Source organism: Schistocerca gregaria, chromosome 5, assembly GCF_023897955.1.
Source record: "Schistocerca gregaria isolate iqSchGreg1 chromosome 5, iqSchGreg1.2, whole genome shotgun sequence".
Taxonomy (NCBI): domain Eukaryota; kingdom Metazoa; phylum Arthropoda; class Insecta; order Orthoptera; family Acrididae; genus Schistocerca; species Schistocerca gregaria.
The window spans coordinates 545,885,947-545,901,879 of NC_064924.1; the positions used below are offsets into that span (position 1 = coordinate 545,885,947).

The 15,933-nt window shown below is 39.8% G+C and overlaps 1 protein-coding gene across 1 annotated transcript in view; it reads left to right on the forward strand.

Moving 5' to 3' along the window:
• The window catches only part of LOC126272299 (trifunctional enzyme subunit alpha, mitochondrial), a 153,892-nt gene that overhangs the window by 121,008 nt on the left and 16,951 nt on the right, over nt 1–15,933 (forward strand). The window contains exons 7-10 of the mRNA XM_049975064.1: nt 6,785–6,955; nt 7,078–7,300; nt 10,715–10,924; nt 11,544–11,739. Of these exons, the coding sequence (XP_049831021.1) occupies nt 6,785–6,955; nt 7,078–7,300; nt 10,715–10,924; nt 11,544–11,739 (800 nt within the window). The remainder of the gene's footprint in view (nt 1–6,784; nt 6,956–7,077; nt 7,301–10,714; nt 10,925–11,543; nt 11,740–15,933) is intronic.

Sequence of the window (15,933 nt, forward strand, 5' to 3'; positions counted from 1 at the left end):
CAGAGAAGCAAGGAGGAGTAGGCAGAGTGGGGGTAAGAAGATGGGTACAGAGAAGCAAGGAGGAGTAGGCAGAGTGGGGTAAGAAGATGGACAGAGGACAGAGGGATGGGATAAGAAGGGTGTGGACAGGGAGATGGAGGTAAGAGGAGATCATGGGTGAAAGCAGGAGGAGGATATGGACAAGGAGGGAAGGAAGGAAGGAAGGGAAGATGCATGCAATATATTTGTGTAACATCTATGTGTGTGAAACTGTGGGGAAAAAGATAAGTAGGGCAAGAGGAGGGCAGGAGAGAGAATGGGCAGAGGGGCTCCACGAAAGGTTGGACAGAGAGAGGGTTAAGGAGAAAGGAGAATACTTGTGTGTGTGTGTGTGTGTGTGTGTGTGTGTGTGTGAGAGAGAGAGAGAGAGAGAGAGAGAGAGAGAGAGAGAGAGAGATGGGAGGGGGAGGGGGGAGTGAACAGGAGAAGGTGAAAAGCTAGAAGGGGGCAGGAGGAGATGTAGGTAGTCAGAGAGGAAGGAGGTGATGAACAGAGAGGAGGAGAGAGAAGATAAGATGGACAGGAGGAGAGGGGAGGAGGAATAGTTAACTGAGTGGGTTGGGAAGAGAAAGTGGCTGGGGGTACAGAGAGGTGGGGCAGGGTTACGGAGGAGATGGGCAGAGAAAGGGGACAGAAAGTACAGGAAGAGGGTGGGTGGAGGGGTGATGAATGAAAGGGGGGGGGGGGGGGGAATTGAGAGGGACCAAGAGAAGAGAGAAAGGGGGGTAGCAGGGGAAAAGAGATGTTTGTGTTATATGTGACATATGCATATGCGGGTGAAGCTGCAGGTATTCAGCTAGTTTTCAAAAAGGGTTTATCAAACTTCCTGGAAGATTAAAACTGTGTGCTGGACTGAGACTCAAACTCGGGACCAGTGCCTTTCGTGGGCAACTGCTCTACCATTGGAGCTACCCAAGCGTGTCCCACCCCCCGTCCTCACAGCTTTTCTTCCGCCAGTGCCTCGTCTGCTACTTTCAAACCTTCACAGAAGCTCTCCTGCAAACCTAACAGAAGTTGCACTCCGGGAAGAAAGGATATTGTGGAGACATGGCTTAGTCACAGCCTGGGGGATGTTTCCAGAATGAGATTTTCGCTCTGCAGCGGAGTGTACGCTGAAACTTCCTGACAGATTAAAATTATGTGCCAAACCGAGACTCGAACTCAGGACCTTTTTTCCTTTCGTGAGCAAGTGCTCTACCATCTGAGCTACCCAAGCGAAAGTAAAGCTGTGAGGATGGGGCATAAGTCGTGCATCAGTAGCTCAGATGTTAGAGCACTTGCTTGTGAAAGGCAAAGGTCCCGAGGTCGAGTCTTGGCCCGTCACACAGTTTTTATCAGCTAGGAAGATTCAGATCGGCACACACTCCACTGCAGAGTGAAAGTCTCATTCAGGGTTTATGAAAGTTGACAACCTTGACAGTGTACAAGGAAAAGGATAATTGGCCTAGGCACTGCCTAGAAAGGGAACTGGTCAGCAAATAGTTAGAATACTACATAAACTTTTCTTGTTCTTCTCTACCTGTACACGGGAAGTGAGGGACCTTACTACAGGTACTCGTCTTCCGCCATTCGGCCCCCGGGTTCACCTTTTTCTCATAACTGGTTTTTTTTTGTTTTTTACCCCCCTGCACATACAAATAGGTGATGCTTAGTAGGGCGTATTTGTTTCTCCCACTCACCTCTAATATATTGGGTGTGTGAAACAGTGGAAGGCTGAGTGGTTCTAGAATTTACTCCGAAATTCTCGAAGCACTACGTATTCCCTCCCCACCCCCACCCCCACACCCCACCCCCCTTAAATGGAACACACGATACTTTATACAGTCATCATGTAAATTTATATCACGTACAATTATAACAATGTACATTCCAACATTCATCTTTGTACTCATTTAGAATAAATTTTAGGCAATCTTTCATTTATTCTACTCTCGCTCTATTTTAACTTCAACTCTGAATATTCCATTGTAATCTGGCAAGTTTTCCTAGTAGTTAGGATTTGTTAGGACTCTGTTTCAATTTCCAATCGCAAACTCCAGATGTACGCAATGGTCTTATTATTTATAAACTTTTTGTAGTCTGGAGGAACTGTGGCCAAAATAAGTGTTCCTATTGACACTCATAAAATGTAATAATGCTACCAAAATAATTTCTACAAACTTTCATGACTTTCGTCATGATACTGTCCTTTCCCCTCTAGAAACAGTACGTATACCTCACATTACTGATTGATACTATGAGTACCCTTTCTCCTTCTGTTTTGGTAGGTGCACCCCTTTTCATAATTCCTATTTTCCTATGGTACAGGTTAATCCCCTTCTTGGTGCCTCTGTCCATACAGTATAGGTCAGCTTTTCTTAGGTCTGCCTATCTGCCATTTTCATCAAATATATGCTGGGTGCATCCTCCCTTATCCTTCTCGAGTAGACCTCATGGTTCATTACCCTAGTATACGTCTTTATGTACACTATAACTAAATATTATCTGGTAAAACTAAAATCTGCTTCACACTTCATGCTCGCCTTTTCATACTTCTCTTTTATACCTTAGTCCTCTTTTACTTATCAACTTCTATGTTTCCAGCATCAACTTCATGAATACATACATTGTTCAATATATAATTTTTTTACTTAAGTTATGAGAGTCCCACTATCCTACAAGTCATCAGAATATTTTTTAGACTGACATTCATGAATAATTATAACAATTAGTTCCTCCTTGACTTACGCTTATCAGTTATGCTCTTCAACAACATGGTAGTTTTTTTCAAGTACCTAGGCGATGTAGAACCGTCACAATGAACAACCATAAGTTCATATTTCTCTATGTGCACGTTCTTTCCCCCTACAACACTTGACGGTTCTCACATCCTTTTAATCCAGACTTTCATTGTTTGTGTCTTTGTGTTATGGTTTGTCTGTGCGGAAGTGTGTTTGTGTAGCCTGATTCCTCAGCCTACTTATACGAAATAAGTTGAAGGTTATTGGAAACCATGGAAAATAAGAACTTCAGTGATAGAAGTACATGCATATGGAAAGAGGGAAAGATAGACCAGTATGCAGATGAGAAGTAAGAAAGGAAAAAGTAGAAATGGTTGCTAAAATCAAAGAAGAGAAAGAAGATAGTCCCAAAGACTGAGAACCCTTCCCATCCCACCTTCCCCAGGATCCCTACTTCGCAAGTACTTGAGTGAGAAGCCGAAGGGGGTATGATGATTAAACGTCTCCTGCAGAACAGACATTCTCACCTTCACGTTTGAAGTCACCGAAGAAAAATCTTAGCAACCCCTACGGAACAGCAAATGTTGTGGAACCAGTCACACTTGTCAGTGAGGATTGTCTGAAAAGTGTGATGTGTGTGTTGTGTTAGTCGTGCTTTTACCTACACTACTATAAACCCTCCCCTATACATCACATATCATAAAGGGTAAAACAGACGTTCTGCATGGATTATAAAATATGTATTATATTATCACAATTATTTAATGATTCATACAAAATCATATTTTCTATTAATCTAACATGCTTTGCAATTCATTAATCTGCACCCAGGTTTCTGTAGACCAGCGGCCTAAGAGATTACTTTCAAATAGCAGCTTAGCTAAAAATAAGACCTAACTATACGCAGATGGCAGGAGAGACTGGCTGGCTAGGCAAAAATAATAGCTAACTATACGTGGATAGCATCAGCTGCTGTTGGCATTACAATCGGGGCCACCGCTGACTAGAGAGGAGTGTGAAGGCGACTTAACAGGCACGATCCTCTAACAACCTGCATAGAGAGCTGTGTTGGTAAGCGAATGTGTAATCAGCACCGGTGGGCAGCACTGGCGCCGGTGGCATTGAATTTTGGTTTCAGCATCATTGTTGGCAAGTGGATGCAGAATCAGCACTGGTGAGCAGCAGCTGGTGCAGTCGATGTCAGTGGCTGGTTACTGCATCGACGTGATGGACGTGATGGACGTGTGTGAAGACGGCTTACTCTCCACACAAAGTCTTGTTAGTCGAAAGGTTGAGGTCTTTTCTATGGATTTTTGCCACTATTACAGGGTGCTTCAAAAATGACCGGTATATTTGAAACTGCAATAAAAACTAAACGAGCAGCGATAGAAATACACCGTTTGTTGCAATATGCTTGGGACAACAGTACATTTTCAGGTGGACAAACTTTCGAAATTACAGTAGTTACAATTTTCAACAACAGATGGCGCTGCAAGTGATGTGAAAGATATAGAAGACAACGCAGTCTGTGGGTGCGCCATTCTGTACATAGTCTTTCTGCTGTAAGCGTGTGCTGTTCACAACGTGCAAGTGTGCTGTGGACAACATGGTTTATTCCTTAGAACAGAGGATTTTTCTGGTGTTGGAATTCCACCGCCTAGAACACAGTGTTGTTGCAACAAGACGGAAGTTTTCAACGGAGATTTAATGTAACCAAAGGACCGAAAAGCGATACAATAAAGGATCTGTTTGAAAAATTTCAACGGACTGGGAACGTGACGGATGAACGTGCTGGAAAGGTAGGGCGACCGCGTACGGCAACCACAGAAGGCAACGTGCACCTAGTGCAGCAGGTGATCCAACAGCAGCCTCGGGTTTTCGTTCGCCGTGTTGCAGCTGCGGTCCAAATGACGCCAACGTCCACGTATCGTCTCATGCGCCAGAGTTTACACCTCTATTCATACAAAATTCAAATGCGGCAACCCCTCAGCGCCGCTACCATTGCTGCACGAGAGACATTCGCTAACGATATAGTGCACAGGATTGACAACGGCGATATGCATGTGGGCAACATTTGGTTTACTGACGAAGCTTATTTTTACCTGGACGGCTTCGTCAATAAACAGAACTGGCGCATATGGGGAACCGAAAAGCCCCATGTTGCAGTCCCATCATCCCTGCATCCTCAAAAAGTACTGGTCTGTGCCGCCATTCCTTCCAAAGGAATCATTGGCCCATTTTTCAGATCCGAAACGATTACTGCATCACGCTATCTGGACATTCTTCGTGAATTTGTGGCGGTACAAACTGCCTTAGACAACACTGCGAACACCTCGTGGTTTATGCAAGATGGTGCCTGGTCACATCGCACGGCCGACGTCTTTAATTTCCTGAATGAATATTTCGATGATCGTGTGATTGCTTTGGGCTATCCGAAACATACAAGAGGCGGCACAGGAGGCGGCGTGAATTGGCCTCCCTGTTCGCCAGACATGAACCCCTGTGACTTCTTTCTGTGGGGACACTTGAAAGACCAGGTGTACCGCCAGAATCCAGAAACAATTGAACAGCTGAAGCAGTACATCTCATCTGCATGTGAAGCCATTCCGCCAGACACGTTGTCAAAGGTTTCGGGTAATTTCATTCAGAGACTACGTCATATTATTGCTACGCATGGTGGATATGTGAAAAATATCGTACTATAGTGTTTCCCAGACCGCAGCGCCATCTGTTGTTGACAATTGTAACTACTGTAATTTCGAAAGTTTGTCTGCCTGAAAATGTACTGTTGTCCCAAGCATATTGCAACAACCGGTGTATTTCTATTGCTGCTCGTTTAGTTTGTATTGCTGTTTCAAATATACTGGTCATTTTTTATACACCCTGTACTTTCTCATTTCTTTTACTGTGTTGTACTCACAACTTTCTTCCATTGGTTTATTGGACTCAATACAATTAGTAGAAACAGTTCTCATATCTTGGTATGCCTGGTTGCTATGGCAACTCATATCATCTTCTTCCTGTTTCTGTCTTAAAATTCCCGCTTTCTTCGGGTCCTGTTACTTGGGTCTCCACGTTCTAACATTTTTCGGTTGACAAGACACGTGTGGTATTGGGTTGCAAGGCTCACACATGTCTCAAGTCAGTTAACTTGTATGATGTGTGTAGCCAATCCTCTTCTCTGGGTAATCAGCTACCCTGATCTCCCAAAAGCTGCTTCTCTGAAGACTATAGCTGGCTAAAGGAATTTATTAAACTACTTCTTTATCCTTGAAATAATTTGGGAACTTTTCAGTTCAATCACTTTGTATTTTCAACATCCATGGAGAACAACTTCTGCAAGCTAAATTACTCCTTAAACATTAGACTCATTTACACATATTCAGATATCATTGGTTTGATAACTAAATAATTTATGAACATCATACATGTGTCTTGATTTGTTCACAGCCAGGACACATAGTAAGTTAAAACTCTACAGTCTCAAGTGAGTCCAATATGTGAATGTACATAGAAATCTATATTCAATTGTTAGTTAGTTTATTTACAATCAAGAGACACTAAAGAGCACAGAATACTACATTAACTTTTCTTTTCTTCTCTTCTCTGTGTTTACACAGAAACTCCGTGGACCGTACAGCAGGTACTTGTCTGCCGCCATTCGGCTGCTGGGTCCATCTTTTTCTCGTAACTGTTTCTTGACCTGTACATACAAATAGGTGATGCGTACTAGGGCATATTCTTTTCTTCTCCTCACTTCTAAAAAGTCAGGTGTTCGAAACGGTGGAAGGCTGAGTGGTTCTAGAATTTACTCTGAAATTCTCAAAGCACCACAGAAGAGACCATGAAAATGTTGAGAATCATTTTGTTTTTGTCCAGTGGTTTGACAGACAGTAGTAATATTCACTTTTCCCCTTGTGTTCCCTAAAGAGTATTTAAAATCAGTCTCATGCTAAGCTGATTTTTTAAAAATGCTTATTTTGTTCATAATTGTTTGTTAATATATTTTTATATTTATGTTTCAGAAATATTGCAGTAATAGGTGCAGGACTCATGGGTGCTGGCATAGCACATGTGTCAATAGATAAAGGTTATAAAGTTATTATGAAGGATACTGACCCCAAAGGGCTAGCACGTGGTGTTGGACAAATACAAACAGGACTAGATAAAGCAGTGAAAAGGAAGAAGTTGTCTGGGTACTGAAATGAAACTACTTTTTTAAAAAAACCTACTTCTTTAGCTAATGCTACTGTAGTGTTTGGGAAATCTAATCATCTCTGGCATACTTCAAAAATGATGACAAATGTTTTATTTTCAGGTTTGAAATGGATCGATTTATGTCAAACCTAGAACCAACACTTTCTTATTCAAATTTTAAAAGTTGTGATATGGTAATAGAAGCAGTATTTGAAGACTTAAACATCAAGCATAAGGTTATCAAGGAGATTGAACAGCTTATTCCAGAGCATTGTGTTGTGGCTTCCAACACCAGTGCTCTTCCTATTACAGATATTGCAAAGGCAAGCAAGCGACCTGAAAAGGTTAGTTGAAAAGTAAAAATATCTCAATAACAACATTTGACAGCCAACAAAGTGAGAAAAGCTGACATAATTTCTTTCTTTTTGAACTGCTATACCAAGAGACCATGATCAATAAATAAGATTGTTCACTGACCGTTCATCCCTATCTGCAGAGTACATCTTTAGAGGTGAAATATCAGTATGGTTTAATCTCTGCAAATCTAGTGATTGACCGAATTGTGACATGAACGTACTTATCTTTCTTTCTTACACGGTATATTGAGTGCACATTTGAAAAACTGAGCACCAACTTAAGATTTGAAGAGTGTCTTTAGTTAGAGGAATGAATAGATATGAGCCAGTGGGGAACAGAAGCTTTGAATTTGCCCATTCTGTGTCAGAAGGCTCATACAGTAGATTACTATCTGTGCAAGCAAGAGTTTGAAAATTGTGCATCAGACCAGTACTCATATCAACTTTCTCCTGTTTAAGCAACTTGGCATATATTCTAGAAAGGGTAAAACAGTTCTCTTTCACATGTCTTATACGTCTTCTTACCCAATTTAGAGATATTGGTCTCCCAAATTACATCAGCAATAGAATGAGTACTCTATCCAGAGCACTTATCTTAGAACAACTTAAACTTGTTTTGGTCTTCAGTCCAAAGACTGGTTTAATGCAACTCTCCATGCTGGTCCATTGTGTGCTATCCTCTTCACCTATTCTGTAATATAGGAAAATTGTGACTGCAAAACTATTGGGCTATTGAAATTAAGTGTTAATCCAATTTCACGCCAAACATCCATGGTGGTAGCAAAAGTATTTCTACTACAGTTCTGTGAAAGGTGGCAGTATCCATGGTATTAAGATCTGTGCCTGGATCAGAATAACAAAGTAATTGGCAGGTAGTGTTTTACGAAAGAGCTGCCACAGCAACAACTAATCAACCGTTGTCATGGCACTCTGCCAATACTCTGATCACCTTTCAGGAGCAGAGTAACAGTATCACTTTGCAGCTCAGATCCACTATTAGCTAGAGATATTCTTTTGCATATTATAAAAAAGAATCGGCATAAGGAAAGAAAGCATGTGATCATCATCTAATGATTGCGGTTGATAGCATTACTGTTGCCATAAATTTTCATCATATGCTTTCTTTCCTTATGCTGATTCTTTTTTATAATATGCAAAAGAATGTCTGTAGCTAATAGTGAATCAGAGCAACAAAGTGATAAGGCTACTCTGCTACTGTAAGGTGATCAGAGTAATGCAGATTGAAGGAAAACATAAAAAAGAATTCAGCAGTGACCTGAGCAGCTGTTAGTGTTACAGCTATATTGGCTGTGCACATATCACCTAACACAATATTGAGCCTTTCAGTGTCTAACCGGCAATTACTTTGTTATTCTGATGCAAGTATACTTGCTTGACATGCCGTCACTAGAACAGAAGTGTGGCAACATGGTAAATACTCATTTAACTTTTATTTATCTTACTTGCATATCATATTGTTTTTTAAGCACAATACTGAATAAAATAAAGCAATAACACAGGTAATTTATGGACACTTAAATTTTTAATACAATCAGTTGCACCATTTGTTGCCACCAGGAATTCATTGAAAGTTCCACAATATGTCCTATCTGTAACTAAATGGTGAACAGATGGAGTCTTACCGTATCTGTAAAGAGAGTCAGTGCTTCTGCCACGATTGAAGCATATTCTGTTAATTGTTGTCCATATTCTGCACGATTGGTCGAAGGCAGGGGCTTTCTTCTTTATGCTAGGTAAATTGTGGCAATGTGAAGGGCAAGCCTTTGGCTAGTCTAATTCCTATGAATCAGTTCATTTGAACTGAGACATATACAGTTCCATTAGCTATTTTCATGGATGATTTTCTTAATTGGACCTAGTTTCTTTCTAGGACAACTGTGGCTTGATGGTCAGCGAGTCGCAGGTTGCCTGATATGCATTTAAACTCACAGAGAATAACTGATTTTTGCCAAAGGTGCAGGGGTTGTGAATGTGACTTGTTATAGGTTGCCAGTTAGCAAGGGTTGATCTGAGTGCTCCACTGATATTCTTATTGTGTTGTTAAGCTGCCTTGAGCTTTTGTATGTGTGCTCTATTGAGCATTACAGGAACACTATATACCACCGTAGACTAGAGTTGAAGTGTGCATAGTTTCTGCAACAGAACCCCAGATTATTCTGCACAGCTTAAGTTAGTTGTTTTTGTTGTTCAAAGTTTGTACCTTTGCCACAGTTGTGATACAAAACTTAACTTTGATAACAGTTTGAGGTGTGGCAGTTGATGTCCTGTACCTAATACAATGAAATCTAAATAACTTTGCTGTCTCTTGGCAGACTGATATTGTCACTATGATTGCAAGTACTTATGCAGACACTCATAGTTGACTGTGCCAAATATTGTGTAAATAGCGACTTCTAAGTCGGAACTGATGTCTTTTGAACAGAACTTCTGGAACTGTGCTCCAGAGCAGAAAATGTTGGCACTGTCAGAATGGCTGAACTGTAGGAACTGTGATGTAATGCAGGAACTATCAAATGTCCACGGCACATTGACTTGTGTGCCTTTTGGGAAAAGAGCTCCATCCCCGTCAGTACTGAGCAGGAGTGAAATAGACCACAGTTAACAGTGCTCTTTCAGGCAGCTGGCAACACTATCAGTGGACAGATATCGTGTGCTGATGGAAGTGGCATGGAAGCAGTTTGTAGTTCTGATAGCTAGCACCACCTGGAGGTGGCTGTTTGGAACAGAGGTGATGCCCTGCAAATGATTCTCTCTGTGTATGATGACCTTTCTTGGTATTGCTGTTTAACTCTTTCCATGTACACAGCAAAAGCAAAAAATAAAATTAACCAAGATGTGCACTATAGTTATGGTGTAGGTGTTAAGTATATATCAATGCACAAAAAAAGCAGTTGAATATTGTAATATAGCTTACAGACTTGCATACATTCTGTTTATTTGTTTATTTGTTCATTCGTTTGTTTGTTCGTTCACTTGTTTGTTCATCTTCTTGGAACACATGGAAACAGCCAGTCAGTATTCTGCTAAATCCTTGGACTGTAAATTGGGTGGTTATTTTTATTCATTCTATTGTTTAAATGTAGAGAAAACCAGAATGAAAATTTTTGTATGATTTGCCAGCATACAAGCAAATACTGTGTTATTTTGAATGAAAGTTGATAACTTTTCAGTCAAAACAGTGTAACAAGAAAAATAAATCTTTTGTTTACAATTTGTGTTCTCCATTCCTAGACTACCATTTCCATAAATTTGATAACTTTGTATTCATTTTCTTGCAGTTCAGTTTTCATATACACCCATTCAGGGTAATGTATTGTGGGAGTGTCTGACTTGTTTCTCAGCAAAAGAGAAGACAGTAACGTCAATCCTTTTTTTCCCAAGGTTATTGGTATGCATTACTTTTCACCTGTTGACAAGATGCAGTTATTGGAAGTGATAACAACTGATCAGACTTCAAAAGATACTGCAGCTTCTGCAGTTGATGTTGGACTGAAACAGGGAAAAGTGGTGATAACTGTGAGAGATGGACCAGGTTTTTATACAACAAGAATTCTTGCAGCCATGCAAGCTGAAGCATTAAGGCTTTTGCAGGTACATAATCAAGTCATAGCTACTTCAGAATTGCAATTTCAGTGTATTATGTGAAGAAAGTAAGTTCTTGTCCTTTTGTAGATTGTATAGATGTAATGTGGAATTTCTATGTTGTTCATGAACACAGAATCTTCACATAGGGGTTTAAGCTGTTTTGACATCTTCTCTGCAACCAGCATTTGTATAAATTAAAATGATAGAGTTAGTTCAAGGCAAAGGGATTAAGAGAACAGGGCAAATCCCTTTGGGCAGTATGTAACTTATTACTGTTTTTAATTTTATTAAGTTCCAAAAAGTTCAAATGTGGTAGCACCCCATTCACTGGTTGTTGCAGTATTGTACTTCATGTATAATAATTTTTGTCATTTTAGTACAGCTTTTAATTTTATTGTTCTAATATTTATGTTCTGCATGCACTTTATTAAAGAAAGGAACTTGCAGGAATTTCACAGGTTACTTGCTACTGGTTTTAATATTGCTCTTTCTATGGTTTTACTTACTTGATTTTTGAAATTGAGCATTGTTTAATCTTATAGGTTCTTTAAGCTATTGGACTGTATTTGTTGCACATATCATTGGATATTTTACAATAATTTCAAAACTAAAGTAACCTTTTCAGGAAGGTGTGGAGTTCAAGACTTTAGATAAACTTAGCAAAACATTTGGCTTCCCTGTGGGTGCAGCTACATTGCTAGATGAAGTTGGTGTTGATGTTGCATCACACATTGCAAAGGACCTGGGAAGCAAATTTGGAACAAGATTTGGTGGTGGTGACATAGGAGTTCTCCAGGACATGGTTAAGCAGGGATTTTTGGGTAATTTATTAATCAAAAGTCGTTTATTTTAATTATAATTAAATATGAAACTTGGCATCATAGTATTGTAATAGGTAACAAACTACTTATCTTCCATTTTAATATAACATTTTGTAGCTTGCCTCTTACTTAAAGTTCCAATTACTAATTTGTGAAGACTATCATCTTCATGCCCTGTGACAGCTTTATTATAAGCTGGTTCACTACTTGGCATTCATGAGTACCTGAATGATCTTTAGCAATGAGTTGAAGTTGGATTTCATTGAAATTAATAGTTGTGTGATTGAAATGACACACAGCACAAAATGTTAAAATTGTCTTAGGTTATCTTAAAATGATTTACTTCATTACATATGCCACTTTCATTGACTTGGAGTGTAATATCAGTGGATAATATGAGTCGTTAATGTAGCTCCTCATATGAAAATCAGTCATTGAATATTAAAATCTTTAATGAGCAATGCTCTGGGTTATTGTTCATTAAAAATAACCCAGAGTATTACCACACTGTTATCTTAAAGGTAAAGGTAGCTGAGTATGTATGAATGATTGTTTCCTGTAATATTCATGTCAAACTATCTTGTTGCAAGTTTGGATTCTGTTTGTTAAATTCTAACCTCAGTCATTTTGGTGTCAGAAATGGTTAAGCTTCTGAGTGATTAGAGTTCAGGTTTTGTTCTTAAATGGCTCCCTCCATTTCTCTAAAAAGAATGAGTGATGTTACACTTACCAAATGACGTGTACCAAAAGGTCTGTTAACTGCTAGGTTCCAGAATCAAAGATGTTTGTTTGTGTCTGTGTTTTTTCGGAAAAAATTGTTGAAAAGCATAGACTAAAGGGCACAAAGGCACTTAGAACCTGAGTCAAGGGAAATGTAACTTCAGGGTGGACACACCCCAGGACAACCAGGAAATACAGGAAAAACCCGGGAATTTTTTCATGTGGGAGAATACTGGGAAAAACCCAGGAAATTTTTAGTATTCCAGGAATATTTCATTGTTTTAGTTTTCTGTTAAATTTTTGTTGTTTTGGCTGGTAACAACTAATACCCTAACAAAAAAAAAAAAAATATTTTGGCCTGTTGTTGCAGAATAATACTGCAGCTATAAAATATCAAAATAAAACTTCAGCTGCCAAGGAAATGCACTATCTGTGACAACAAAACACAGTGCACACACAAGCATCTGCCAACAGCAAAACATGTCAAAGGCTTTAGGATGAAGACTATGCAATACTTCCTAAAATCAAACTGCTTCCGATGAGTGTGACCTCATAACGGTTTACATTAGGTTTGTTTGGGCAGTTGCCAGTGTGCTCATATGCACGCCCACTTGAGTACCATACAAGCAGTACCTTCTCCCGCTTCTGGCAGCTTTAAGTGTGGCTGTTAGCTGTACTTGTAATAGCAACAGGAAGGCAGATGTTATCTAGAATAATTTTTCTGGTGTGCTCAAGCCGACAGATTCGCAGAGAGCAGTCTGAGTTAAAGTGGGGAGGGGGGTTAGTTTCCGTGTGACCCGTGTTTACCTGTAGCGATTTTGTGTTTTCCTCTTCATTGACATTTTTCATGCCAAATGAAAACAACACAGATTTCTCTGGCTGGGAACTATCAAGTGAATTAAAATACATTCACATAATTATGAAAGGCTAAAATGTGTTGTTAGTATCACTTTTCCAATTTCATTTTATTTCTAGGTTTTTGGCAGTCAGGCATTAATTGCCATGCAGAACAATGAAGTGACTTTTGTCAATTTGCAAAAGAAATTTGACTTTCATTAACCTTTTCTGCAAAGATAGTCAGTTTATTTGAAACATTGTTGGCTAGTGTCAACTGTTTGCTGAATTTCAAGTGCACATTTTCGTCTTCTGGTAGATATGCTATTACACTGTAACAAAGAACCAAACATGAGATAGTGCAGTACTGTTACTCCAAGTAAATTTGTATTCCGAAAACCACACTGAAAAGCTTAATGTCAGGTTGGGGCCTACTACTTTGTGTATCTGGACATATGAATGTGCACTTTAAGGCAAATTACGCATTTTTGTATGGTTTACGAAATTCCGATGCTCTTTGAGCATCCTCTGATATCCTTTTTCATTTATGATACAATGTAAGATTTCTTAATGCTATATACATAAGAACATAGGGGCTTCCTACATCATCATAGCTGCCCACACAGTGATGCGTGTTTTCTGGTGCTCTCTGACAACTTCTGAAATGAATTCTAACATTTGTGAGAAAATATTGCAAATACTGGTTTGAAAAGTGTTACTTTCAAAGTAAATTTCATTTTACACAAGATAAATTGTTGTGTGTGTGAACATGATTTGAATTTATTAAATGACAGTGTGTACGATTATTAGTTATAGCTTAACCCTCTGAGGGCCAGACACACACAGTAATTTTGAGCCCAGAAGACCAGACACTTATGTCATAGTTTAAAATTTGACTGGAACATTTGACTGATGATCTGAAAAGTGAAAGCATAGATTTTCTTGTAGCTATACTATGCATATATATTTAATCCATCAACTTTCCCAATTTGTGTGTTTGTTCTACTTAACAGCGATGTTGCTATTGGCTGGCTACATCATAGGTTATGTGCTCTGAATATCTGCTGTCATCGGCTGGTGAAATCATGTGATGTGAACTATGATTGGCTTCTGAAAGTGCATCCCTATATTGATTTCAATGCTTCAGAAACTAACGTGCTGTGTATGGTGGAATTCAAATATATAATTTTGTAATATGAAAATATGCAGTATCATAATATGAAAATATGCAGTGTACATGTTATTGTACATCAAAGATTTTTCCATTTTTTTATTTTTTTTCACCCCCTCCCTACTTGGGGTTCGTTTTCTAAAGTGCCGGTAAGTTCTATGCTGATGTATAAGATGTTAACCTTTCAAATGATTGGTAAGTTTTATTGTTTTGAGGGGGAAAAAAAATCTTGTCACTTACCACAGATAAAGTGTATTTTCACCTGGGAAGAAGTGTATTTTTAACCTGTAAATGCAGGGAAAATCTGGGAAGTTTTCTTGTCTGCATACACACCCTGAACTTAGGATGAGAGAAAAATAAGTCAATACAATATAATTTCAAGGTAAGGGGATGGGTGAAAGATTTCATAAATAAAACTGGCAGTGAATTAATAGTGGACCATAAGGAATAGGAAACTAGAGAAAATGTAGAAAGCAGTAGTTTACAGTAATCAGATAGTATGTGATAAATTGGACCAGATGAATGGTGCAACTCAAAGAATAAGCAACAAAGTAATTATTAGCATGCAAAATTTTCATGTATGGCCACTTTGACACCCCCTTGCAGGTCCAGGGGTTAGGTTAGGCCTGAGGTGTTCCTGTGTGTTGTAAGAGGCGACTAAAAGGAGTCTCACGTTTTGGCCTTTGTGATGGCCCCCTGTAGGGATTAACTTCCATTTTTCAAAATTTACCCGAAGAGCAAGCCAGTTGGGGAAGGGCGCATTACATGGTGCATTGTGTCAATCCTGTGCTGAGACCTATTACACATGCTTTGTTGGCGTGGATCTGCACTTCTGCACATTCTCCAACTGTTGGACGAGGTCACCCTCCTGGGTGCATATTTTTTCCATGAACTGTGCAGTGTCGTTTTCTACACTGGTGATGATAATGGACTTGTTTCCTTGGTTGCACCTGATATCCAGCACAGTAGCCAGTCCGTTTTGGTGGGGTTGCCATGTACCCTGTTGGTTGTAGCCCCATATCACACAGGGATCGCTGTGCTGATGCTTGTGCTGTTACTCCCCATGTACGCCGAGGAGTAGATGCCCATCACTCTGGAGCATTGGGACTCTGGGCAATGGCCTTTGCTGCGGCTGGGTGTCGCCCGTGGGGAGGCCCCTGGTTGGAGTGGGTGGCATCAGGGCAGATGACACATGGTGAAGCGTAGTACATCATCTCTTGCTGGTGGTCAAACACCAGCAGTCTCAAAGCATTCGTGGGCTCTATTCAACGCACAGTAGTATGACCTCAAATCATTCCCCTCTCTGGACACATCATGGGAGGAACGTCAGACTAAGGACGGCAGCGGTCGTTATTCGCCCCGGTACTTTGTATGTTTGAGAGCTGATGGGGAATCTTTCATCATGATTAAGCCTCAGTTTCCTGTTGAGCATTCAGAGGACAAGTTTGGGGAGCTGGAAAGCTTGTCCA